The 14,691-nt window shown below is 49.7% G+C and overlaps 2 protein-coding genes across 3 annotated transcripts in view; one reads left to right on the forward strand and one right to left on the reverse strand.

The window, feature by feature from the left end:
• The window catches only part of LYRM4 (LYR motif containing 4), a 566,415-nt gene extending 560,563 nt beyond the window's left edge, over positions 1-5,852 (reverse strand). The window contains exon 1 of the mRNA XM_078688054.1: positions 5,747-5,852. Coding sequence (XP_078544180.1) covers positions 5,747-5,844 — 98 coding nt within the window. The 5' untranslated portion in view covers positions 5,845-5,852. The remainder of the gene's footprint in view (positions 1-5,746) is intronic.
• FARS2 (phenylalanyl-tRNA synthetase 2, mitochondrial) overlaps positions 5,619-14,691 on the forward strand; it is a 1,625,806-nt gene continuing 1,616,733 nt past the window's right edge. Inside the window, exon 1 of one of the 2 annotated variants that reach the window (XM_078688052.1) lies at positions 5,619-5,735. The gene's annotated coding sequence lies outside the window, so the exon portion shown is untranslated. Of the gene's footprint in view, positions 5,736-6,056; positions 6,112-14,691 lie in introns of those variants that run through there. The other variant, XM_078688053.1, reaches the window with a different exon arrangement.

Genomic DNA, 14,691 nt, shown 5'->3' on the forward strand with positions numbered 1-14,691 from the left:
GTATAGCTACAAAACTTGCTATTTGGAGGCTTAATCTTTCTCCTTTTAAAAAAAGAAAAGTCAATCGGATTTGAGATTATTCTAAACAATACTGACTGTCGGTCACTACAAAGAATATATGTTGGTGTGTTTGGTGTATGCCCCCCTCTGTCAATATAAAAGCTGCATTTCTAAAAGTGGCCTGTACAGAGTTAAAACATTCAGGGTAGAGTAAACTGGATTACTTTAAAGTAGGTTTGGGGAAGTGTTCCCAAAGAAAAAGCTTCCGGATTCCTTGATGCCTGACTTTTGAGCAGTTTGTTTACCTGGGAATGTAGTGTACTTACAGTGCACTGCCCCCGCCTGCCTCACACTGCACCTTTAACGAGGTGCACTAGGTGCAAACAGGGAAAATGTGCCACATTAAAGCAACTAATCAATTACTGGCCTTAATTGCCCACCAGCTTTGTGGGAGCACAATTGCAATTTATGAAGCAATCTTAAATTAAAGCATGAGCTGGGTTAAAGTGTACTGAAGAGGTTGAACTGTTGAACTTTGACTGAATGTGAGTTTTGGTTTTTCTACTTTGAACCATGTGCTGCTTTCCTGTAACCGTCAATAGAGGTAAGGCCGTGAGAGGTGGGCTGCGTGAAAGGACGCGCTGCTGGTGTAAGCATTCTTGACTTTTAAAAACAATTGCTGCTATCACCGCTTTTTAACTGTTTTATTATTGGCATTCTTTTCTTAGCGTGTTCGGCAACCAGCTGCCTCTGCCCCCATAGTACCTGTCACTTTCTGGTACTTCCGCCTACTGCACTACGGCAGTCAGCGGTCTAGTCTAGTCTAGCAGGGCCGTGTGGTGGGTTGGGGAGAAGTCTCGGGATTATTAAAACCCCAGATGGTGCAAGCGCGAAGCGCAAAGCGCAGCGGGCGCGCCGAAGGCACGCCAAAGGGAAGCCCGTCTGCGCCCGTCAGCACCAGGCCGGGACCAGGGGCCAGCATCCCTGCACCAATCCTCTGCTATGCTAACAGGGAGTTGCTTGCGATGAACAAAGACAACCACATATTGCACCCCTGCACCCTTTCAAAACTCAAACAGCATGGGTTACTGACACCACACCTTTGCTGCAACCGGCAGAGCAGAACAGTGAATACCCTCACGGGGAAGCAGGGAAAGCCACCAGGCCATATGAACTGCAGGTTTGCTTTACTAAACACTCGTTCTCTGAACAAACACAGTTTAGAGGTTTTTTCACTACTGCAAAAGGATTGTCTGGACTTTCTCTGTGTCACTGAAACCTGGCTGGATGAGCACTCTATGCCGGACCTGATAGCAGCAATGCCTCCGGATTTCACTGCTATTTACTGCAATAGACCTAGCAATATTAGGGGGGGGTCGCCTCTCTGTCCAACCTAGCATTAAAAGCGGAAACTCTATGCCTGGAATATATTGCAGGGGCTGAGGTTTTAGGGGTTAAGCTCTGCTCAGCACGAGATTGCCTAGTAGTATTGACAGTGTATCGTCCACCGCACACGCCAGTTGGCTTTATGGAGTCGTTCCTGGAGCTGGTCCAGGACCTGTGTGCCCGCTACAAGGAAATGTTAATACTTGGAGACTTTAACTTCCATTGGGAAATCACCCTAAAGGAAGGTCAGGAGCAACAACTAGAGGTGGCCCTCACTGCATTAGGTCTGAACCAACTGGTGGTGGGCCCCACTCATGAGAAAGGGCATACTCTGGACTTGATTTGGGCATCGTTCACGCTGCCTAATCCTCTAACCATCTCCCCTTGCTCATGGTCGGATCATTTCTTGGTGCAAGGCCATCTCTCCCTAATCCATCAGCCTTCACAGGCTCCCCCGAAATGGAGTACGCAGCGTAGTTGGAATAAAGTGACTGCCAGTGACTTAATGGCTTTCTTTTCCAACCGTGCCCCTCCCGAGAGTAACACCCTAGACATGGAAAGTGTTGCTGTCTTGGAAGCTCTCAAGGAAGCGGTGGAGTCTGTAGCGCCCACTCGCAAGATGAGAGTGGCCGATAAGAACAAGGTGGCGCCCTGGTACAACGAGGTACTGCGACAGCATAGACAATCCCTCCGCCAATATGAAAGAGGGTGGCGAAAAACCTATGACTCTACTAAACACGCAGCCTATACTGTAAAATTTGCAGCCTACAAAAAAGCTATTGTACTGCCGGAAACCAGCTTTCTATGAGACTAGGATTTCGGAAGCAGCAAACCCTCAGAAGGAGGTTTTCAAGGTTATAAATGAACTGAGGAAAGAGAGGGAAAATAAGCCGGTCTTCACGCAATCTGACTGCCAAAAATTTCAAACCTACTTTTTGGGAAAGATCAGCGATCTGTTGGTGACTATTCAGGATACCCCTACTTTCCCATGCATAATTGAGCAAACATCATATCGCCCTGTGGTGGATGCCACCTTTTCTTCCTTTCCTGCCCTTACAGACCAAGAATTGACAGTGCTTGCGGGGAGGGTGAAATCAGGCTCCCTCTCAGATCCCTGCCCCCCTAAATTCTTTAGATTGGCTCTACCCAGTATAAAGGATAGGGTGCTCCCGCTCCTGAACCATTCTTTGGAGACCGGACAGGTCCCGAGCAATTTCAAGGAGGCCCGGTGACCCCGCTGCTGAAGAAACCAGGCGCGGATGGTAAGGATCTGAAGAATTTCAGACCTATTTCCCAGCTGCCTTTCCTGGCTAAGATACTTGAGCAACATGTGCTGCAGTCTCTTGCTTCTTACCTGGAGACCAACCATCTTCTTGAACCCACTCAGGCAGGTTTCAGGCCTCATTTTAGTACAGAACTAGTCATGCTCTCGATTCTGGATGAGATGAGAATGAAAGCGGATAGGAAGCCGCCCTGTGCTTTGATCCTGTTGGATCTCTCCGCGGCATTTGACACGGTAAATCATAGTCAACTTATGTCGCGGATTGCTGCTCTGGGGATCCAGGGCACAGCCAGTGCTTGGTTAGCCTCTTTCCTTAGAGACCGCTCCCAAAGAGTCCAACTTACAAATCTGGTATCTGAGCCTGGGACTCTGTCGTGTGGAGTGCCACAGGGTTCGGCGCTGTCCCCACTGCTCTTTAATGTCTATCTGCAGCCTCTGATCACCGCGCAAAATCAGCTGGATTGTAGGGTATACAATTATGCCGACGACACCCAGATTCTGACATTCACGTGAATTGGATGTCGGCAAACTCCCTAAAACTAAATCCGGATAAAACGGAGGTGCTAGCGGTCACCACGGCAGGAAATCCCTGGAGTGAGTTGTTCTGGCCCGGCGAATTGGGACAGCCTCCTGCACCTGCATCCGTTGTAAAAAGTCTCTGGATAAAAATTGATGTCACGCTATCAATGTCCCAACAAGTGGCAGCCGTGGTAGGAACCTGTGTAGGGCTACTACGACAACTTCAGAAGCTGTCAACGCTGCTATCCTCCTCCACTATAGGGACTGCGGTTTCGGCCCTGATACTTGCCCGCTTGGACTACGGTAACTCACTTTATGTGGGGTTGCCCAAAAAATCCTTGGCCAGGCTTCAGGGCGTTATGAACGATGCAGCCAGGCTGATTTTCAAAAAACCTAGGAGGACACATGTTACTCCACTGTTACAGGACATACACTGGCTGCCTGTACCTCAAAGAGTGAAGTTTAAAAGTTTGTGCATCACTCTCAAAGCCATTTATGGCTCGGCCCCAAATTTCATCAAGGACAAATTGGCACACTATGTTCCCAGTAGGAGGCTGCGGTCCTCAGAAGCTTGTCTTTTGGTATGTCCACGTTTTAAGCGCTCTACTCTGGGTGGGAGAGCTTTTTCAACCATGCTGCCACCCTTATGGAATAGTCTCCCTGAAAGCCTGCGTAAAGAGACCAATTTGCTCACTTTCAGGAAGAGATTAAAAACTGTTCTCTTCCTTGAAGCTTGGAGCCCTATATAAAGCATGCCCGACTCGCTGCCCCTCTTGGACAGCGCTTAGAGACCTCTTGGGTGATAACGCGCTATATAAATACACAATAACAATAAGGTTTGAGTACTACTGCACATAAGGGGCTCTCTAAAATACATAACAATGTTTATATAGTACATTCTTTCTACTGGATTTAAACCATGTCTACTCTAGCACTGCTGAGAGTTTCATGGTTGCATTTGCTGACTTAAAGGTGCCATACAGGAAACCTCTTACCTGAGTACAGGTCAATCTTATTTCTCCTTCCGAGATTGGTTCCTGACTATTCTCTTCCCATTAACGTTGGACTTTTAATGGTCAATTTTTCCTATCTTATTTCAGAGCCTTGTATAAAAGTCACCAATATCTAGCGTTGGCACTATCCTGCATTGTGTCTGAGCCAAACTCTGGAATTCACTTCCCCCACACATAACGTGCACTGACAACCATCCTGGGCAAATTGTATTTCTTTTTGATTGAGTTTTTTCCCATTTGGGAGTGGGAGATGGAAGTCACGACGCACATAGTTGATGCTCACACCTTGCTACCAGCTGGGAGCACATAGTGAGAAAGAAAAATACAGTCAGCGTATTATTGTGCTAACTTCCAATCATAAACATGTATATAGTACACAATATAGACAACTGTATATAGCATTTAATAAGAAATGTTTATTACAACCCAATGGAACATATTTCATTAAACTCAGAATGAAACATTCAGAACAAATTTGCAAGAATTATAGTTTAAACCTTGATCTTTAAGTACTGCTAGCCCGTAACATACTGTTATTTAAATTTATGATCTGCAAATTCATTAGAGATCTCTGAAACAAACGCATTGACTGAACTATCCTAATCAGGACACCAACATTTTCAATTTTTCAGGCGGAAAACTATGCATATTGACAGGTAGAGAAATGTAAAACAAGGTAAGTGGTTTCTGAATGAAGAATAAAAAGTCACAAAGGTACCTCTTAAACAATGCTGTTTTTCTGATAAGCACATTGTTGTACATATGGCCGTTTATTCTGCCAAAACATGCCAGATATCCAAGGGTGCGTGTGCAATAATCAATTACATAAATATGAACATATACGAGTAGTCGGTTTACTAAATCCAAAATACTTGTGGATAAATACAGATAAAAGCAAAACTTGAACCCAACACATTGTAAGCTCTACACACAATATAAATCGATGACTTATCAGGTACACGAGATGCTCAGCAAAGTAGCAGGCCTATAAAATCCCTAAACTACTTCACAAGCCTTTGCCCAGAGATTACAAAGTTATCTTCAGCAAGCCCATTAAACCAATATTTTACTTGTATTGTAGACCAAACTTTCTCTGGGGTGGATGCTTTACCCCTAAACTGTTATTAAATTAATTCAGCTGTAACTCATTTTGTAAAATCAGAACAGCTGTACTTTTTTTCCGTTATTAATTATTTCAGGGGTACAGTTTGTAAAAAAAAAAAAAGAACCCATGGGTAATGGCAGGTAATAGTCCGCAGCTAATGAATCTCCTAAACTCAATGCCTAAAATGAGAGTTTCTTTAGCAAAAGTAATAGCGCTACGATACAGGTGTTCATATAATATAAAGCATAACACAGCTTTGCTCAACACTAAAAGTATGTGAAAGAGAAGAGGGGGCGTGTCTTAAGGCGGAGTGACTGCGTTTGTAAACACTGCTCTGTTCCGAAGAGAGCGAAATGTCGCATACAGTAAGCGGAATATCCTGGAGCGTCCCAAACTAGCACACGAAGCACTGCGGCTGCCTATAACGCAGGTAAGCGCTACCTGTAATTGTAGGCACTGAAGCCAGAGCTCTCCCGCAGCAGTGCCCTGTACAGGGACAGCACCTGTGTTCTGCTGGGCGCCGCCATCTTGCAGGACATGCTCTGAAGGACCCCGAACGACTCGAAGGACCTTTAAAAAAGGTGGCATTATGCTGCCTATCCTCACAGGAAGTGTTTCCTGCTTAGTTCCTCTGGTGGAGAGTAATACGTTTAAAGCACTGATTTTTTTCCTACACATATGATTCACCTTTCACTTCCCCATGTGTGTGCGTGTTTTGATATTTCTAGAAGCAGGCGCGTTTCGGGCAGCTCTATTGGATCGGGACGTATGTCAAAGGGCTGAACGCCGGAACAGTGTGAGCTCAGGTAGGCAAGAAGACTGGTGTGTTGAGGCTGTTAGTTCCTGTAAACGTTGACTGTGCATTTGAGCTGCATCTGCACAGCGGGTCTTTTAGGGTTGGTGGGTACACGCAAGTTGCCTGGGCACGAAACCATGTGTCCAGGTATGATATATGTTCAGCAATGGAGCGTGCAGTATCACTGCCCACAAGGCTGCAGAAAGAGTTACACCGAATTTAAAAGTGTCAGACGTTCCCTAGAACCACACGTATAAATGCCGAACCTCCTTTATTTACATTGAGTCTATAGCATAAGGAGATGAAACTCCTTTCTTTTTTCTTTGCCATTGTGTGTTGCACTTCCAGGTATGATATTTTCTGTTCCTCTGGGCGCTCTGCAATTCTGGAATAAAAAATATGAACTTACATTAAACTTTGGTTCAATATAGTCTGACAGCTGCTGTTTGAACGGAATCTCTTCTAGGTGTTTCCAATTTTGCAGTAAAGCAAAAGGGGGTTCAGTTAGACACCTGGCGTGATCACCTCTTTTACCTAGTTTTACACAAAAAAACAGGCTTTGTGATTAGTGGTCTTTAAAGCAATGTACAAGCAGTGGTCGGAGTGGGGAAAATAAGTAGGGGAACTGTGGGTGGAGAATCAGTGGGCGGGAATAAACGAAGATTGAATCAGTGGGCGGAGTCAGGGTGTGGCTAGAAATAGCAAAACATACCAATTTTTAGTACGTTTAGCATTTCACTGACCAGTTACAGCTTTTAACATTATTTAATTAAAACAATGGATAAACATGTTTATTTGAGGTTTAATTCAGGAAAAAGAAAACACTCATAGGGAATACAGGATTATGTAAAGCGTGTGAAATGTAAGCAGGAACAACATGTTACCTTAATGCTTTTACTCTCATTGTTCAGAAATCCATGATTATTTTTTGTCTCAAACATTGAGGTCATGAATACAGGGCTCCTCCTGTACACATGTGTTAAGCAGGGCTTAGAAGAGAAAGGGACTCTTCAGGAGAATCTAGACTCACGGAAACCCACAAAGGCTCCTTCATATTCATGTCAGCCAGCTAGCTGCTCAATCATAATATAGCAAAAAGAACAACTGGTGGACAGAATGCAGAACAATATAATACATTCACCCCAGTACAGAGATCTGGGCCTAAATCCATTGTTTCTTTGCTCACCATGCTATTCCAGTTTGGACCGAGACATATGCAAATCAGTCTTGATCCTGCACCCAATGGGAACAGTCCAGCCCAAACTGCCAGGCCAGGTTCTCCCTGGACTGGAAACAAGCATCCTAGGACCGGTTCCAGGCTTTCAGCCCTCATCAGCCAGGATAGCTTGATTCCAGTGGCATGGAGAGCACGGGACTCATGTCTGAGCATACTTGTCCCACACGGGGTGACAAATGCAAAAGGAACAATTGATGGACAGAATGCAGAACAATGTCACACGTTCACCCCAGTACAGAGATCTGGGCTTAAATTCATTGTTTTTTGCTCACCATGCCATTCCAGTTTGGACCCAGCCATATGCAAATCAGTCTTGATCCTGCGCCCAATGTGAACAGTCCAGCCCAAACTGCCAAGCCATATGTATTCAAGTGTCCTTTCATTCGGGAAGTGAACACAAAGCAGTACCTACTGAACTATGCACATAACATATTGCTCTTTAATATGCATGGTGCATGTTCTTTGCAGCAGGCATATTACCCCTCTGCGCTACCTTAGATGAGTAAAACAGCCACTAGACAAAACATGCTCCCATCTCTCTCCAGAAGGTACATTGATCACCAAAGTTATCTTGGCACTTGTATTGTTGACCGAAACCTGCTGAATATACAAAGTACTTTGCAGTGTTTTTTAAAACTCCTGCACTAGTACAAAACCGGTCCCCCCCAAACTAAACTGGCCCCCTACCCTTCCAGTCGCCCTGGGAAACGCCTGCTCCTGCCCTTTCACTGCTCCTATCCAGTCAGTACTCTTGCTCATGCTCGATCAACACTCCTGCTTTGTCAATTCCCCTACCCCCTCCCTTCTCCTGGCCCTTCACTTCTCCTGGCCCTTCACTTCTCCTGGCCCTTCACATCTCCTGGCCCTTCAGATCTCCTGGCCCTTCACTTCCTCTGGCCCGTCACTTCTGGCCCGTCACTTCTTCTGGCCTGTCACTCCTCCTGCCCCGTTCACTGCTCCAGTCCGGTCACCGCTCCTGTCCGGTCACTGCTCCTGCTCATGCCTAGTCACCTCTCCTGCCCCGTCACCTCTCCTGCCCCGTCACCTCTCCTGCCCCGTCACCTCTCCTACCCCGTCACTTCTCCTGCCCCGTCACTTCTCCTGCCCTGTCGTCTCTCCTTCCCTGGTGCCTCTCCTTCCCCAGCGCCTCTCCTTCCCCGGTGCCTCTCCTTCCCCGGCGCCTCTCCTTCCCCGGCGCCTCTCCTTCCCGGCGCCTCTCCTTCCCTGGCGCCTCTCCTGCCCTGGCGCCTCTCCTGCCCTGGCGCCTCTCCTGCCCTGGCGCCTCTCCTGCCCTGGCGCCTCTCCTGCCCTGGCGCCTCTCCTGCCCTGGTGCCTCTCCTGCCCTGGCGCCTCTCCTGCCCTGTCCCTCTTCCTGTCCTGTCACTTCTCCTGTCCCGTTCACTGCTCCTGCCCCGTTCACTGCTCCTGCCCGGTCACTTCTGTCCCGTTCACTGCTCCTGACCCGTTCACTGCTTCTGCCCTGTTCACTGCTTCTGCCCCGTTCACTGCTTCTGCCCCGTTCACTGCTTCTGCCCCGTTCACTACTCCTGCCCCGTTCACTACTCCTTCCCCGTTCACTGCTCCTGCCCCGTTCACTGCTCCTGCCCCGTTCACTGCTCCTGCCCCGTTCACTGCTCCTGCCCCGTTCACTGCTCCTGCCCCGTTCACTGCTCCTGCCCCGTTCACTGCTCCTGTCCGTTCACCGCTCCTGCCTGGTTACGGCTCTTGCTCATGCCTAATCACCGCTCCTGCCCCGTCACTTCTCCTGCCCCGTCACGTCTCCTGCCACATTACCTCTCCTGCCCCGTCACCTCTCCTGCCCCGTCACATCTCCTGCCCGGTAACTTCTCCTGCCCGGTCACCTCTCCTCTCCTGCATGTCACGTCACCTGCCCGTCACGTCACCTGCCCGTCACATCACCTGCCCGTCACTTCTTCTGCACGGTCACTTCTCCTGCCTGTCACTTCTCCTGCACATTACTTCTCCTGCCCGGTCACCTCTCCTACCCTAGTACCTCTCCTTTCCTGTTGCTTCTTCTGTCCGGTCACTGCTCCTGCCCAGTTCACTCTGTGTACAACATTGACAAATTACACAAGGTGTCAAGTTCCCCACAGTACTCTGTCTGGGGAAAGCTCCTCTGTAATCACCAACTACAATCTCACTGGCACTTGATATGCTAAAGGCAGAGGGAGGGCGCATTGTCATGCGAAAGGGGATAATCTGCCCTAATCGGAATGACAATGGGCCTCCCCTCCTGCGAGCTCAGGGGGGGCTGCTGCAGCCTCTAGAGTTCAACAGAGAAGCGCGAGCAGCCCCTGGAAGCTGAAAAAAAAAGTTATCGTTTTTAAGTTGGACTATTTTTGCCGTCCCGGGATGCTTTTTTGAAAGTAAGAAGTAGGGTAACGGACTGGAATAATTTTTAAAAGTAGGGGCACGCCGTGCCCTTCCAATCCCGCCCACTTCTACCACTATGTACATATCACATGATGAATCGGTAAAAGAGTAAGTATGTTTTCTTGAAACAAGTTAGTATGAACAGGACTAAATATCTAACGGTGAAACAACACACAAAATCATTTTTGGGATCTTAAGTGTAGGTCATTTTAACAAAAATAATGTGTAAACATTCCAGGTGTGTTCTGTGCTGTACTACAGAGTTGGATGATACCAACCTGGATGGGGACCATTGACGGAAGCAGCTCTTGATTGTGTTTGAAAAGCAGTCGAAGTGGGCGGGATTGGAAGGGCACGGCCTGCCCCATCTTCTTTAATTCAGTAGATTCCGTACCCCTACTTTGTTTTTTAAACTGCGTCCCAGGGCGGCAGAAATAGCCAAGGTATACAGATAAGGCTCGACGTTCGTGGCTGTTCGGGGACAGTCAGGGCGGGACGGTCAGGGCGGGCAGAGAAGGAAAAGGACTCTGTCTTTTCCTTCTTGCCCAGAGAAGACAAGGACAGTGTCCACTTCAGCTCCGACACTGGCAGCTGCCCCCTTTCTTTCTTCCTCTTATTCCCTCTCTTTCTGCCTAGCAGCTCCTCCTCACTTACTGAAAACCGTGACTTGAAGAAACAGTTCCCACCATTCGTTTATTTGTTCTCCTGTGAAATGGATCCAAAACAGAAAAAACACTTTTGCTGTCTTTTCTGCACATTTTTCTATTCCAAAGTGCATCCTCTGGAACAAAAGGTTAAAAATATGAAGGAAAAAAACAAAATAAAGCAAGACAGAGTGGTCGCAAAGTGTTCAGATTTATTTTATTCACACCCAAACACATCAGCGTCACTTTACAGAGTTTGCCAGTGAAGCGCTACATTTGCTTGCTTGTCTTTCTTTGAACAGCATGGTTTTCCCCGGTAGGGGAAGTGCACCAATCCGGGGGGGTTCTGCAATGCCTGATTAATGGGCGGATTGGAAAACAAAATGTGTACTGCGGGTCTGTATTCACGGATGTGGTCTTTTTAAACCACACTGCTTACGTTTTGTAAGAATATAAGCAATGGACATTGAAATGGGTACCTTCAGCCCTGTAGTCATTTCCTTAACTTTTCAGGCAAAAGCACTCATGGATTTCTGAATAGTGAGTGTAAAAGCATTGTTCCTGCTTACATTTCCCATGCTTTACTTAATCTTGCATTCCCTATGAGTGTTTGCTTTTTCTAGAATGTTGTTAATTTTTTTTAGGCATCATATTGCTCTTGTCTAGTGCGTAATTTGAATTGAGTCACATCCAGGTGTTTGTAGCCGGGCACAATTGGGTTGTAGTTGAAGGCACTGCGAGTTTTTTTTAGTGGGGCAGTATGGTGTTCAGTGGGGGAGAGGATGTTGCACTATGGTCAGAGCTGCAAAATTTGGAACTGGGAAACCAGGTTCAGCCTTCATGACCAGTACAAGACCACTCTCCTGAGAGAGCACATTCCCATACTAGACCTTAGTAGGCCCCACAAAACCTTAGAAGCCCTGGTGTCTTAGCCAGCAGGTGGACCCTAGCAGTGTCAAGTGTGGGTTAACCTTGAAGGCCTGTCCACCGCAATCCATGCTTTAGTTCACCTGAAGTCTTGCGGGCAGGCCTATGATGCATTACACCCTAGAGCAACAGTGACTCTGTCACTGAGGTCACAGTACCCTTGAGAAGGGCGAGCTGTCGGGCGGTGGGACGTCAGCAACAATGAAACTGTCATGATAACGCCGGTGATTAATGTTCTTCCTAGAGAGAGATCAGAGTTTTGTCTAGTGGAAGTTTTGACTCATAGAAAGGTAGCGCACAAGGAATAATATGCTTGCTGCAAAGAATATGTACCATGCAGATCATAAAGTGCACATAATGTAAAAAGGTCAGTGGGTTACTGCTTTTGTCAGAGAGATCCTTTTGTTACTTTCAGTTTCTAAGTTAGAATCCTAAAATAGAACAGTGAAATATTTACTGTTATCTAAGACCTTCATGAAGAGCTGCATTAAAAATCAAAGGTATAAATTAGAGTGTTATGGTTTTTCCCCCCAATCTATGATTATCCTAATGTTGCAAAAGTGTTAATTTGTATAGAAATGAATTCTGATTATTAAAGAGAACCCCGACTATGGTAGTATAGTGGTCAATGGACTACTACACCTTGAAGTCCTTTGTCTTTTTTAACATTTCCTATACAGTGATTTACACACATATAATTGGTTGTCTCAGTGTAATGTGTGTGATGTAAAGTGCTCTAACACACTACTCTCGTATGAGTGGCTCTGTAAATCAAATTAAATGCATCTGAGCGAGAGTGTGGTTATGGAGACTTGAGGAGCACTGTTAAAGGGTGGTAGTGAGGGATTCTGTGGCGGAGGTGGTCATTGGGGGCTCCAACAAACATTGCTGCACAGGGTGCCACCAGCACTAAAGCCGGCCTTGCTTTAGAGGCCAGTCCGCCTCACCCATAGGTACCTCCATTGGCCTTGTTTCAGCACTAATAGCTGCAACTCACCAGGGTTCAGCGATGCAGGATTTGCATACACACTAAACTAAGTTTCAAGCTTCACAGTCTCTCTGCTTCATGCAGAGCACTTTTAACATGAGCTGCCTGGTTTGGGGCCACTGGAATTCAAAGGAGGAAAAAATGATGCCCCAGTGTAGATAGCCACGATAACCACTCCTATAAGGGAACCTCCCTATATCATATAGTTTGAATCCTTTTTAGGTTTCGTAACCTGGCGAGGGGCGAAGCCACTCCCAGATCGAAATCTGTTGTTTTTAATAGTGAGGTTAGGACAGCCTCTGTTTCCAATTGGCTAGCTCCATAAATGGAGGCTAGCCATTGGGAGGCAGAGGCTGTCAATCGCGTTTTCTCTCGAAAACGCGATTCGGGGGCGTTTCTGGTGCTTTTTTTAAGCCCCGCCCCTTTGTCCCGGGCCGCGCTGCCATTGGCTGCCGGCCCGGGACACCCCGTGACGTCATTCCAGGGCCGCGCTGTGATTGGCTGCCGGCCCGGGACACCCCCGTGACGTCAGCCAATCACAGCGCGGCCCGGGACCTGACTTGTTTCATTTCCTATTGAATTGTCTGCCTTAGTACCACCACGTCCCAGCAAAAATACACACTAACGCAAGGCTAAAGCTTAAAGCTATTTCACCTCTTCTGAGGCCGACAACGAATGATACAGTCAAGGGTACACGTCAGGAAATACAAACCGAAACCGCACATCAGAGACCTGACTTTTATGGGTGTGTTTGTGAAGCTTCTCGCGCGTTTTACATTTTTAGCAGCAACCAATAGACTGCAGGCTTTCAGCCAATCCGAACAGGCACGTTTTATGAGGCTTGTGAATGCGCAAGTCTTCATGGCTAGTGTTTCTTTCTTGAGATTGCTTGGCGAGAGAGCCCCCTCCAATGCGACCGATGCTAGTCTGCTGCCTCCGGCGTCCCCGTCTCGCCTTCTCCGCACCCAACCAGCAGCCCAGGGGCGTAACACAAGCCCCCGCAACCCCCGCGTTGCGGGGGGGCCTCGCGCTCCAGGGGGCCCCGCCGGGGCCCCTCAATCATGATTGATTTAAAAATTATGGACGGTCCCGGCCGGGGCCCCGTGGACGGTCCTGGCCGGACCGGGCCCCGTGAGGCTGGCAGTGGCAGCAGGAATGGTGCAGGGCCCCGGCCGGAGCCCGTGAGGCTGGCAGCAGGTTGAATGGTGCAGGGCCCCGGCCGGGGCCCGTGAGGCTGGCAACAGGATGAATGGTGCGGGGTCCCGGCCGGGGCCCGTGAGGCTGGCAGCGGCTGCCGCTGAGGGCGGCTGAGAGGCTCTGACACTGCTGCTCTGACTTGAGCCTGCCTGACTGAAATGGGGGGGGGGGCTGGCACTGCAGCAGGAATGGTGCGGGCAGCGGGCCCCGGCCGGGCCCCTTAGACTGGCAGCGGCTGAGGCTGAGCGGGACTACTGACTTCTTGAGCTGCGCACTGAGGAATGGTGCGGGGCCCCGGCTGGGGCCCGTGTGAGAGAGGCTGGCAGCACAGCGCTGCACGAATGGTGCGGGGCCCCGGCGGGGGCCCGTGAGTGAGGCTAGCAGCACAGCGCTGCACGAATGGTGCGGGGCCCCGGCCGGGGCCCGTGAGTGAGGCTAGCAGCACTGCAGGAATGGTGCGGGGGCCCGTGTGAGAGAGGCTGGCAGCACAGCGCTGCACGAATGGTGCGGGGCCCCGGCCGGGGCCCGTGAGTGAGGCTAGCAGCACTGCAGGAATGGTGCGGGGCCCCGGCGGGGGCCCGTGTGAGAGAGGCTGGCAGCACAGCGCTGCACGAATGGTGCGGGGCCCCGGCCGGGGCCCGTGAGTGAGGCTAGCAGCACTGCAGGAATGGTGCGGGGCCCCGGCGGGGGCCCGTGTGAGAGAGGCTGGCAGCACAGCGCTGCACGAATGGTGCGGGGCCCCGGCCGGGGCCCGTGAGTGAGGCTAGCAGCACTGCAGGAATGGTGCGGGGCCCCGGCGGGGGCCCGTGAGTGAGGCTGGCAGCACAGCGCTGCACGAATGGTGCGGGGCCCCGGCCGGGGCCCGTGAGTGAGGCTAGCAGCACTGCAGGAATGGTGCGGGGCCCCGGCGGGGGCCCGTGTGAGAGAGGCTGGCAGCACAGCGCTGCACGAATGGTGCGGGGCCCCGGCGGGGGCCCGTGAGTGAGGCTAGCAGCACAGCGCTGCACGAATGGTGCGGGGCCCCGGCCGGGGCCCGTGAGTGAGGCTAGCAGCACTGCAGGAATGGTGCGGGGCCCCGGCGGGGGCCCGTGTGAGAGAGGCTGGCAGCACAGCGCTGCACGAATGGTGCGGGGGCCCGGCCGGGGCCCGTGAGTGAGGCTAGCAGCACTGCAGGAATGGTGCGGGGCCCCGGCGGGGGCCGTG

This window comes from Lissotriton helveticus, chromosome 4_1 (genome assembly GCF_964261635.1).
Source record: "Lissotriton helveticus chromosome 4_1, aLisHel1.1, whole genome shotgun sequence".
NCBI classification, from domain to species: Eukaryota; Metazoa; Chordata; class Amphibia; order Caudata; family Salamandridae; genus Lissotriton; species Lissotriton helveticus.